The following is a 12,929-nucleotide window of genomic DNA, read 5'->3' as shown; positions in this document are numbered from 1 at the left end:
GCAGGCACACGCACACACACATACAAGCAGGTGTTTCTGTCTGTATACCAGCTGTATACCGTACATGAGCAGTATGTTGTTTACTTCTGTTGTTAACCCACACCGTTGTTGACAGCAGTTCTTTGATGTTTGCTGTTCAAAATAAGCATAGAACACACACGCACGCACGCACACAGATAGATAAATAGATAGATAGATAGATAGATAGATAGATAGATAGATAGATAGATAGATAAGTCTAAGTCTGGACCATTTGCAATATATTCAGTCACAAACAAACAAGTACCTCCCACACCACCACCAACAACAAATCTATAAAATCTCAGAAGTGAATTTGTCATGCAGTCTTTAAGTAAAGCAAAAAGCAAGAGCTGGCCGTAGAAGACCCACATTCTGTTGTTAACCCTGCTGTGAGTCCTAACACTTCACCAGGACAGCAGGTCCTGAGATATATAGGCATAAAGACTACATAGGCTACATGCCCTATATCACGAGGAGGGCCCCCTTTGAAAACACTGGCACACACACACGCACACACTCAGCAAACAATAGCCCTTCAAAACAGGCCATTTAACACAAAATAGGATAAGAAATGTTTCCAGACCAAGGTATATTTGAACCAGCTGGTGAATGAATAGAATTCCAGAATGCATTGAGTACAGCAGCAGCCCACTTGGGAATGTTGTGTCAAGGCAGAAGCGGTACATACATAATGCATAATATATACCAGCCCTGTTGTTGCTTCCTAGTTTTCAAGTTGGGCCTGGAAAAAATTAATACTAACCAAGCACAGCATGATCACCATCTGTCTGTGACCTTTGTTCTCCTGCTCACCCTACACTACTTCTGCTTCTCTCACTCTAGGCCTAGTATTGCTCACACACCACACAGCACAAAACAAACACATAACATTCAATTGGAAAGACATGTGAAAGTCAAACAGAAACAGAAACATACACTTTGGTAGGGCTAAAGCCATGGCAACAATAACAACAAGTCAACAACATAATGTTAATCTGTATTATTATGCCCTCTGCACCTTGGAGAGTATCAGTGAGTGATTACTGCTTTTTTCCCCTTTTGTTATTGATGATATCCTATGCATAGTACTGCATTCTATCCATCTGTCTTTCAACGTTATATGAGATACATAGTGGTTCCTGTGTAAATAATCTGAAAAGCTTACTAGGATCTCTTTTTAGTTGACCTTGTACCAGTGAACTGCACTGCCATAAAACAGTACTTTTTCCTATGCAACCTTATAATAAATTCTTCAATCAATCAATAGGGTGGTCCTTAGGGCAGACCCCTTGTAACTCTGAGAGGGATGCAAATGGAACCAAATTAACCCTTGTCACTGAGTGAGACTGTGAGAGTGACCATTTAGGGGTCCCAAAAGGACTCCTGGATCCCTTGTAACTCTGAGAGGAGTGCAAATGGAACCAAATGGACGCAAATGGGTCCATTTGGTTCCATTTGCTCCCCTCTCAGAGTTAAATGAGCAGTCTCTCTCTTACCTCATCAGGGTGGGCTCTGGGTCCTGGACAGGGGGTCCTCCTCCTCCAACCAGTCCGTTTTTGGGCAAAACTTCCGCGTTGCTATGGTAACCCGTCAGGACCACTCCCTTGGAATCCTGCTGCTGACGACTCATAATTTGCTATATTTATGTTTATTAATTTCGCGTTGTCGGCGTGCTACAACGTCAGGTTATTTACAACCGCTGATCTCCAAGCATGCCGACCATGCTATCGCTGCTTTTCTATCACCTGTCTGTCAGTCTATATATGTATTTGTTTTTTATCCATCATTCATCGTGGCTTTGTTCTTGTTGAAACTAAACTCTTCCATAACGCATCTCTCTGTCTCTCCCTCCTCCTCTCTCTGTCTCTTCTTTCTAGTTCTCCTCTTTTCAACTTCTCTTCCCTCTGTCCCAGAGAGAGACGAGGGGGGCGGGGCCACGGACAGAATAATAACCCCGGGATTGGATGAAAGGAGGTGAGGGCGGAGCTACAGACGGAATAATAACCCTGGGATTGGATGGAAGCGAGACGAGGGCGGGGTGTGGGATTTAGTGAACTCGATTGGCTTTTTCAGCTTGCAAGATCCGGTATGGAGCGGATACGGAAACAATCTGTAAGAGTGTGTAGTCTCGCGTGGCCAGACGGTTGCCTCCGCGATTTGGTCAAATGCTCCCGGCATACAGGGTATATAGCATTCAGAGATTGTGGAATAGTTGTCTGGCTACGCGAGACTAAGAGTGTGTGAATGCGGTTGGTGTGAGTCACCGGATACAGCAGGCGGGCTCCAAGCCGGATGTGGCCGCTAAACGGTGAATAGAAACCACGGGGTTGTGAAAGGCAGCGTTTACGCAGCGTCATAGATTCTCAAAGCTGACTGTTCATATTTGTATTTTTATTTACCACTTGTTGTTTGTCTCATAACTCATTCTATGTTATTATAGCATATGAGTTAAAAAGGACACCAATTGAAACAAGCCCAAAAGCTTTTTTGTGGTGTTTATCCTTGACCGTGTACCAGTGAACTGTGCTGTCAGTCTTTCATGAAACTGTACCTTTTCCTATGCAAACTTCTAATAAATTCTTCAAGTATCCTTAGGGGTATCCTTTTATCATCCTTGTGTATACATTTTTGCACACTGTAAATAAAGCATTAAATTCATCAATCAAAAGACTAACGGTAGGACAGTTCAGCTGACTGAGTTTCACATAGTCTGGCTTTTAGCGCCCCCCGGTGTATGTAACGGGTACATGACTGACCCTGACTGAACCCAAACGGTCCCAACCTATGGTTGCCCTCTACAAACCAAAGCAAATATGATGAACAGAACAAAAAAAACTAAACAAACAAGACAACAACTTCTGGTTATTTGTAGGAACCATTTGAACTGATCTGTCACAATTTGCAGCCTATAATATAAGCTCTACACACAACATTGCTCTTGAAATCACACAAATTAAATAGACATGCTATTAAATTACAGTGAGATATGTGGCAAACATAATTGCACATATGCACAGTTCACACCATATACAATAATCCCAAAAATGTGTGCAGTTACCCATGCACTCTCCTAAAGTGCTGAATGCTATGGTTCCTACCTGCGCTGGAGGTAGTTTGTGAGTTTGGAGACCATGTTGTGGCACGTGCAGAGTCTTTCGACACACTGACACCATTTGGCAGGGGGACAGTGTTAAAGCACTTACGCGTGCACCCACAGGCTCACGCACACACACACACACAGGCATGTACACATTCCACAGGTCAGGGGATTAGGCCCACCAAGCAGTTCTCCATCGCTAAGACCCCACCCACACCACCCCCATTGTCAGTCACCCACTCTACCACCTGTTTACCTCCCCCCACCCCCCACGTCATTCTGTCACACCATTCTTTTTCCCCAACCATAATGTGTCCAGAGCTCATCTCCTCTCCCTTGCCTAAATAATCTCATTAAGTGATTATTACCGGCATGTTCTCTGCTTCGCCGGTGCCCATCATCATCGGCAACAATACAAGACCTGTTGTCTGTCGACTACAGCCTTCCACCAACAGTCACCGACCTTACATAATCACCATCACCAACCCTACAAGAATCTTTGTCGATAATATTCTTCTTAAATGACCAAGAAGAGTCACCTTAATCATCAAGCAAACCTCTTGGATTCCCTCTACACATTTTGAAATGCTTCCCCCCAACAACACAGTATCGGTGATCATGTAACTCTTGAGTGTACAAAATGGAACCAAATGGACCCGTGAGGGTCCATTTGGTTCCATTTGTACACTCAAATTTCAAATGGGTGGAAATGGATGAATTGACACTGGGTCAAGTATAATATCTATACTATGCAATAGAAAGTTACAACCTGTCTATAATTCCAATACATTGCAAGAAAGGTGAATTGATGTGTGCTATGAAATAATATGAACGTCTAATTAACTTAATATATCATTATCTAGCAAAGTAAAAGTGTATCAGCAGTGACAAACAATATTTGATTAACAAAAAAAACGTCAACCTCCATGGAAACTGTTTAATATGAATATGAAAATACAGCTTGGAAGGAAAAAACAAACACATATTGGCACAAGAATTTTGTGAAATAGCCACTGAAACAATATACATGCCTATTTGGAACGGATGGCAATTCTTTTCTTTGAACAAAATTATTTCAAATAGAATTTAGCTGGGTATAGGTGGTTTGTGAAGGGGAGAATACACAAACAAACACAATAAAGAAAATAATTCAAGTAAATAACAAGTATACATGCGCCCCCTTTGTAAACATTTTGTATAACCTTAAATGGAAGTAACCCAGTGTAAACAGGCTCGATGAACAATAACAGTGGCATCATGAATGCAATTGCAAGTCTTCCTGTAGTATGCCGTTGAACTGGTTAACTCTCCAGCACCTGCAATACATGATATCAATATTAAACAACATACCATCCATAAATATGAATGTTTCTCCCTCTCTCTCCCTTTTTTCTATTAATTGGTGGTATGGATACCAAAGCAGAATCCGTGAGTTATTTCTGAATAAGGACCACTGAACTCAATAACCGGCCGCTATCTAATCAAAGACTCAGAGCACCACGTGGCTCATATCAACCCGCATAGCTTGATTTTGTTCCATATCCAACATGGCAGCCATGTAAACAAACACACAATGTCATTACAGCTAAACATTGATTACAAGAATGTTTTTGAAAACTTTTTGGAGAGAGAAATAGACAATGCAGTAACCAAATATTGATTCTATTTAAGACTGTGTGTTGTTTTCCGGGACCGCCACATTGCACTAGACTAAGCGCACCTGGCATAAATTAATTGAATACTTTTATTACCGTAAGCAATTAAATCCTTCGTTTTGTTGTTACTTTTGAGTCCATTTATTAATTTCTTTATTAAATAGCCATGTAATAAGCAGAATAAGAAAAGGGAACTGGATAGGCTACACACTTGTTTTTGTAACTCACCGTTACATCTTCTTCTCTGGGCCAGGTTCTATTCGGCAGGTTTTGAACATCTTCATGCACACAGACTTCAGCTGCTCCATGCCTTCTTGGTAGTGTCTGGAAAAGAATCATAATGATTGAGCTATTCTTAAAGCATAATCACTGACCACTTGTGGATAGAACATTCATTTAACACGTTGCCATGGACAAACTGGTTGAGAAACAATAAGGCATTGAAGCATTTGCAGAAGTCAAGGAAATCACTTTAAAATGCTACCCAAACAACCACATGGCAAGATGTAAAAAAAAAGAATGTCAACACTAAGCAGGCTTAAAAGTAGTTATAAGTGATATGTTTTGATTAAAACAGAACCTTTTTTTTCCCTTTTTTTTTTGGTGTAAAAGGTTTAAAGCTCTATATATTCAGATAACAGGGGTTCCACGACTCTCCAGCTATTTAATACATTGAAAATACATTTTCAAATGGGTTGCCAATTTCATCCATTCAGGAGAAAGTACCCATTTCTCAGCTTCGACCATTTAGATAGCTGTTATCCCAACTAGAAAGCTCATTTTCTATTTAGTAAAGAGCTGGAGAGAGTTATTTAACACATATTTTAACCAAAAGAATATCACTTTATACTGCACCCATAACCCTGTTTCAAAAATAGAGATTGTAGAAATAGTTTCTACAGTCTCGCTTGTGCAATCACGCTTAGATTTCTTAGTAGCTGGCAAACAGAGGAACAGAAGTGCACACCAGCAGTATGGAGGTGCTGACCATGGGACACAAATGTTGCAAAGAAAAGAGCCCACAAAGCTCGAAACCACGAAGCAATATAGGTCTTCTTCAGGCTATCATACCCTGAAGAAGAGTATATTGTGTCGAAACATTGGAGAAATATTCTTTTAAATCGTGGCTACGAGCTGTGGAACCTCTTTTCATTGCAACCAAAGGCATTTTAATAGCTGAGAGTTTTCTTACACGGCCACTTTCCTCAGGAGCGTGTTGATGTCGACGTCAAATGGCTTGACTCTTTGTGCCTTGACGAGGTGATCGTAAGCACTCTCGTAGTCCTGTAGCTCCATGCAGGCCTGCGGTAGGAGAAACCACTTCAGTCACAATGGGACATTACTCTCCTATACAGAAATTGATGACTTAAATAACGATAATTCTACTACTTCAGTGAACGACCGCATCGCTCGACAAGAATAATTGTGGGGCCATGGTCTTACGACAAAGTATTAATTGCGTAAATGATGATTGACTGAAGTACTGTAAAGGTATTTTTGCTAGGGGGAAAGACAAAGAAGAAGAGGAAAAAATAAAAATATGTACAATAGATCAACTGAATCTGTAATAAACAAATTGGGCGTAGGAGATAATATCTACAGTAGTCTCACATCATATCTACAGTATACAGCAGCGGTGCCCAAACTGTTTACCTCGAGACCCAAAAGAGGAATCAAATTTTTGGCCGGGACCCCAAAAAATTGCAGATCTGCAAGCTCACAACACGTTGCGAGCTTGCAGATCTGCTATTTTCACTACTTCTTAAACATTTGTTTTCTAATTTAGGGAATATTTATTTTTATTTTATTTGTGAAATTCTTTTTGAAAAATAAAATGTGTGAAATCTTTAGTACATTTTGTTATTATTTTAAAAAGATTTTCGAAACAAAAATAAAGGGATATTCACTCGCGACGGACAAATGGATCGCAAGTGCTTGTCAGGGTGGGGGGTCCCCAGTTAAAATTATGATTATGTTGGGAGGGTCGCGGCCTGAAAAGGTTGAGAAGTAAAAGTGGTGGAAATTGGAAATACTCAAGTAAAGTACAAATACCTCAAAACTGTATTTAAGTACAGTACTTAAGTAAATGTACTTAGTTACTTTACACCACTGAGTATGGATATGTTGCCAGCCCTACACTGGTTTGTGGAACAGCGTGGCTGACCTGTGCACAGCGGTACAGGGCCTTGGCACTGTCAGGGTTGATCTCCAGGGCCTTGGTGCCATATTTCAGGGCTTTCTTGGGGCTGGCCAGCTGGAGCTCCGTCAGCGCCAGGTTGGTGTAGATGGGAAACAGAGCCTTCCTGACGCCCTGCACGTCGCTCTCCGCGTCCCTGTGCAGCAGGATCTTCATGGCCTGTTGAGAGTCAGCGGAGGAGTCGTTACTAAACCACCGCCACGTTTTTTTTTTACTTTCTAATAATTTCATTATTCCAAAATATTTACTGCTAGCCAACTGTGAAAAGCAAGGGAATAAAGCGGTTCTCCAGTAAACTACCATAATACCAAGAGCACAGCTGAGCTGAACTTTTCCTGTAACTACAGCAGTTACAATGACATTGGTAAAACATTTTTGGAGGATGTCATCTGTAATTGTTGCGGTTGCATAATGCCAAGTTGTACATCGTACATTAGTTTGCTGGGACACTGAATAAATTACATCCTTGACTTTTGTTTTAACCCTTCAGGACGGAAACCCCTTTTGGGGTTCTTGTTGCTATGTACAGTATATAGCAGCATAATGTTTTTGTCATTTTTGAATACATATTTGTAGTTTTTTAGAAAACGTGATTTAGAAGGCATTTTTAGAATCTGCCTCAGCCCTAAATGGGTAATAAGAGATGTACCTGTTTGTAGTCATCTTTAGCTGTAAAGTAATGGTTCCGTGAGTAGCTACGGTTGCCACTGTTACGCAGCGTGTCCACGACAGTGAGGACCTTGGACAGAGGAACGTCCTTCCGCTCCACCTGAGGGGCAAGAGAGCATGACAAAATCCACTGAACATACATGTAATATGATTAATTATACAAGAGATCAAATTGATTTGTTTAATCAAACAAAGTAATCGACAGAATAATCTGTTGATTACTACTAAAATAATCAACAGTTGCAGCCCTGTTTCCAAGTATTGAGGTGCTATGTATCTTCACCTGTCCAGAAACCTAGTATGTCACAAAGAAACTGTGTTCTAATGGATCCACTTGTAGTTATCATTTTGTCACAAGCTCTTCAATATTTATAAAAACCCACAGACACACAACAGATCTACAAGACCTTGCATATCTGCAAACCTACAGGTTTGAGCTTGTACAGTAGATCTGCTGTAATAGGTTGAAATATGGAGAGCCGAGGTTTCTGCACAACAGCGACAATAACCTAAACCAATGGTTCTCAACCTATGGGATGGGACTCCCGATCCCCAGGGGGGTCCCCAAATTATTTTGGGGGGTCCCCAGATGATTAACTCAATCAATTCAATCAATAATCAATTAATATCTCTAAAATGACAAATTAAACATTGGCAAAACTGTCAAGAAATTGTGAAAATAGCTGACCTACATGCTCACAACGCCTTGCAATGCGAAGCGTTGTGAGCATGTAGATCTGCTATTTTCACATTAGACCTGTGTTATACAAAATGTACAAAATGTAATTCCTCAACTCTTATTGTTCTTCAGGTTGGGGGGTCCCCTGTTAAAATATGATTATTTTGGGGGTCGTGGCCTGAAAAGGTTGAGAACCAGTGACCTAAACGATAACTTGTTTTTTCTTTTCTTTTTTGTTGAAACATCTGTTTTTATTTTTTTCCTTTACATGTGTATCGACCTTTACACGTGTATCATCAATAGACATCGAATAAAAAATGAAGCAGTCGGCAGATACGACATAGAGCATATGACACAAAGGTAGAAATAACAGTAAAATAAATGGCATACAAATTAAATATAAAATAATAAAACTAAAATCAGACAGGCAAGACAAAACCGTGTTTTTCAAACTCTTTCAACAATCAAAGGCAGCTAAAAGCCTCCTCCGAAGTCCCTACCAGGGGCAGCTCCATGAAGTCGTCCACCGCGGTCATGTCCAGGAAGTCGTGGAGCTCCACCTCGAACAGGACCCTGGCAGCGGGGGGGATGATGGGGGGGCAGCCCATCTGGCCGTAGGCGTACTCTGGAGAGAAGAGGAAACGGGAGAACTCACCTTTCCTCATGGTCATCAGACCCAGGTCCAAACCTCGCAGAGTCACGTCTGGTGAGGTTTCAGAGGAGGCACATTTTATCCAAAAGATCAGTGGTTCTGAACCATTTTAATTTCAAGGACCCCCAAGTTTCCACGGAGCACCATTTGATACTTTTTATTATTTTTGAACAGGGGGTAAGGGACACCTGACCTGGGGGGTCCTCAGAGTTACTACAGGGCGGCCACCAAATGTTTGAGGGATCCATTTTTATTTTATTTAAGTATTGAGGGTTTAAGTGTCTGAAGATACACATTATCATGAATCCAACATTGATGTGCTGTCAAACAAGTCTATGAAGATATCTATGAAATCTATCTGTTATACAAAATGTAGTGGGAGACCCTGCTTCATCTCTCCCTCAGCTAAGGGGTCCTCGGCCAGTTGGCCTGAAAAACATTCAAGACCCCTGATCTAGTAGATGACATTATAAATATCGCCATGGCATTTCCAGGTTTAGTTTAGCGCTCTCCTTGTATGCCTTCTTGCTAGTTTACTATGCAGATATACAGATGTCTTGGTCACTTTGTTTTCTTAGATTTTCTTCTTTTTTCTTCCAAGAATATTTAGGAATGCATGTTGTTTAGACAGATGCTAGGTTCATGGTTGACCAGGGATCCAAGTTTGTTCGAGGCACTACTTTGTTCTCACTGCACTGTGTTTACTGTATGTGACTATTTATTTACATCATTGGTTTATGTCACGCTTGATAAGAGCGTCTGCTAGATGCATAAATTGTAAATTGTTTCAAGTTATCACTTCTCCCTTAGACCAGCGAGAAGTGATCACCCCCACCCCTCATTTCTTTCTACTCTGTAGATATAGGGCTCTATTTTCGTCCATGCCCTTGAGCCATTATCCCTAAACCTTTTTGCCATTTTTTACCATTTTGAAAAACATTTTTCAATATTGAAAATAGCTGATCTACAAGCTCACAACATGTCGATGAAGATTGGCTAGTAGTAGTACAAAATAGTAAAAAAGGCAAAGATATTTAGGGATAAGGGGTAAGGCATGGACAAAAATATAGGCTAGCTGATAGTGTTTTATGCTTGTGATGATATTGAATGTTTTTGGTGTTACGTTGATTTTTTGATGTAATCCTTTTAGACCAAGTGTTTTTACTGTACTCGTGCATGCTGTTTTACATTTCTGTTGAATAAAATATTCAAATCAATCAATCAATGTATCTGGAAATGACAATGCATCATAAGGAACTGACCTTTCCCCAACTTCATCATCCGAGGGTGCTGATGATTGACGTTGCTGACAAAAGGTTGATCTGAGTATTCCTGGAAACCTGAGAACTTGGCTGTGGAGAAGATAAGGACAGATTCAGTCAAGCGAGGATTAGGCCTGTCACAATTATTACTTCATCATCAGATTGCAATGATTTGCGCTGCAGCAATCGCCATTGTTTTGGCACAATCTATCAATTACAATCGCTTCTGTATAAAAAAAACAACTGCTGGATGAAACTAACAGACATTTCCATCATTATTTTACACATCACTGTCCACGCTCTTTAAAATGACGTCATTTTGGGATGCCAATGTTTTGATTATTGCGATCAGTCATTTTCTTTGTTTCTTTTGGAAAACATGTTGGCTTTTTCTGCCTTTATTGAGAGATGAACGTGTCGCAGCAGAGCGCAACACCTGTGTGCAACCAAAAATAAAAGGGTGTGTCTTTTAGTTCTACTGGATCTCTTCTCCACTAGTCCTTGACTAACATTTTAGTCTAGTTTTTATTTGTTGACGAAATTGGCAAAATAATCAGTCTTAGTTTTATTCACCATAGTTTATTTTTTTTATTCTTATTTTTATTTTGTTTTCGTCAGTGAAAAAGAGGCAGTCGACGAACATTTTCGTCATAGTTTTAGTCTACACAATGAACACTGGCACACATACCCAACACGGAGGCATTAGCAGGTGCAGGAGGTCCTCTTCCAGACTGGATCACCTCCTTCAGTATCCCTCCGTCTCCAATCACATCCTCCATCTGCTGAGCCAGCCGGTCGAACGGAGTCTAACAGCAAGAAAAAACATCCTTTATTTTCAACCTAGTGGTCCTTGAGGGGGTTCTAGGTGGTCCCCTGCTAAATGATGCAGAGTTGGTAACCAAATTGTCCCTTATAGATCTTTAACTCTTGAGATTGTAAAATGAAACCATGGTTTCATTTTACGCTTTTTTATGTCAAGGACCCCCAAAATTACATGTACTTGGCCATGGACCCACATATCAAAATATGTTGTTCCAGGGACCCCCCCCCCCCCCCCCCCATCTCAAAATATATTGTTCCAGAACTTCCAGGCACCCCCAGAAGCAGATATTTGAGTTACAGAAGTTTGCTTTGAAAAATATATATTTAAAGATTTGCAAATATTTTCATGATATTTCAAAAACAACAAATCTACAAGCACACGCTCTGAGCTTTATATTTGCTATTTTTCAATGGCTAAAGTATAAAATACAGTAATTCCAGGTCTTAAAGTTTTAATGGGCCTCAGGTCTAAATGGGTTGAAGCATTTGTCTGCTCAGGCCAGGGAGTCAGGGACCCCCAGAAGAGAAGAGAAGAGATAAATGAGGTATTTTTCAATATCTGCAGTATAAAAATAGGGTTAAAGTGGTTGAACTGATTGTGATGTGATTGTGATGATGTGATGTTAACACGTTTTGCTGGGGACCCACTGGAACCCCCTGAAAGACCCCTGGGGCTCCCCGGACCTGGACCACACATTGAGAACCACTGCTTTAGTTGCAACCAGAGATAGAATGTAATGGGGTCACTCTCTCACAACTAGATTAAAAGATAATAAATAAATATAACCAAATGGTGTCCAAACCTTATGCATTTCAAATCAGGGGTTCTTGATATTTAAAGTCTGAGAATATCACTGCTTTAGTTTATTTCGTTTACAGTCACACTCGAGCTAGTCTATAGGCTATATATAATTAAAACTGCAAAGTTGCAAACTCCATAAAATAGCCCACAAATATCTTTAAAAGTCGACCAACTTCCTCATTACAAAATGCAAATATGGCCATGTGTGTTCACTCAAATTAACCGTAATGAATTTCACGTTAAACTTGGGCAAAGCAACGCTTAGACAAGAGGGAGTGATGAAAAATAATATCTGTCGGGCTGTCATAAAGAACACATGTAAAAACTAACTAACAACACGTCGCATTGGCAAAAGCACAAGCGGCTGGTAGAAAAAATATTTTTGTCCAGTAGCCTACAGCGACATTTATCCGTTCCATTAACGACCATGTGTCATCATGATCACTCACAAAACGTCAACGACAAACAGGTGTCTGTAGTTAAAACGATGGTCCAACTTTTACCTGCAAGCGTGTCCTGAAGCCATTGAGTGATGTCATGGCGTTGAGAATGTTCATATTTGCAGCTACAGGGCAAACTGTGCTGTAGTAGACCTACAGTAGGTGTTTGGATCACAACTGTACAACAGGTGGAATCACACACAGCCAGCTGAGGAGAGGAAGCACTCTGCATTTCCACCAGCAGGGGTGAGGGGTCAACAACACGTGTCAGGTGACCAGCTACATGACATCATGGGGTGTCTGTCTGTCTGTCTGTCTGTCTGTCTGTCTGTCTGTCTGTCTGTCTGTCTGTCTGTCTGTCTGTCTGTCTGACTGACTGACTACATCTCTGGAATGTAGGATGTCAAATCAAAGATTCAAACCAATTTTCCAATAACCTGTTGGCAAACAATTAGGGTAGCCTGGCTACAAACATGTTTAATTTCAAGGAAAGTAGCCATAACTATTTGATGATGTAATAGGGTGTCCCCAGCAAACATTTATTTAAAAAATAGTAATTGTTTCAAAAATAAGCACACAATGTGTTATGATGCGATGATGCCAATACATACACACATAGGCTAACATACCAAA

At 40.6% G+C, this 12,929-nt stretch overlaps 2 protein-coding genes across 2 annotated transcripts in view; both read right to left on the bottom strand.

Annotated features, from left to right (window-relative positions):
* arhgap18 (Rho GTPase activating protein 18) overlaps nt 1–1,864 on the bottom strand; it is a 50,610-nt gene extending 48,746 nt beyond the window's left edge. Inside the window, exon 1 of the mRNA XM_080745243.1 lies at nt 1,518–1,864. Within this exon, the coding sequence (XP_080601369.1) occupies nt 1,518–1,651 (134 nt within the window). The 5' untranslated portion in view covers nt 1,652–1,864. The remainder of the gene's footprint in view (nt 1–1,517) is intronic.
* A 2,550-nt stretch (nt 1,865–4,414) lies between these two features.
* Nucleotides 4,415–12,413, bottom strand: fkbp6 (FKBP prolyl isomerase 6; the record flags this gene model as incomplete). Its single annotated transcript, XM_080744788.1, has 9 exons — nt 4,415–4,434; nt 5,002–5,097; nt 5,966–6,075; nt 6,938–7,129; nt 7,620–7,739; nt 8,819–9,021; nt 10,233–10,322; nt 10,921–11,038; nt 12,360–12,413. 8 exons carry the CDS (start codon nt 12,411–12,413, stop codon nt 5,004–5,006), a joined length of 981 nt encoding a protein of 326 aa, XP_080600914.1. The 3' UTR covers nt 4,415–4,434; nt 5,002–5,003.
* Between the last annotated feature and the right edge of the window lie 516 nt (nt 12,414–12,929).

This window comes from Nannobrachium achirus (genome assembly GCF_963921795.1).
Source record: "Nannobrachium achirus genome assembly, chromosome: 16".
NCBI classification, from domain to species: Eukaryota; Metazoa; Chordata; class Actinopteri; order Myctophiformes; family Myctophidae; genus Nannobrachium; species Nannobrachium achirus.
The sequence above is the reverse complement of the archived record's forward strand: the minus strand, read 5'-3'. Positions and strand labels throughout refer to the sequence as shown.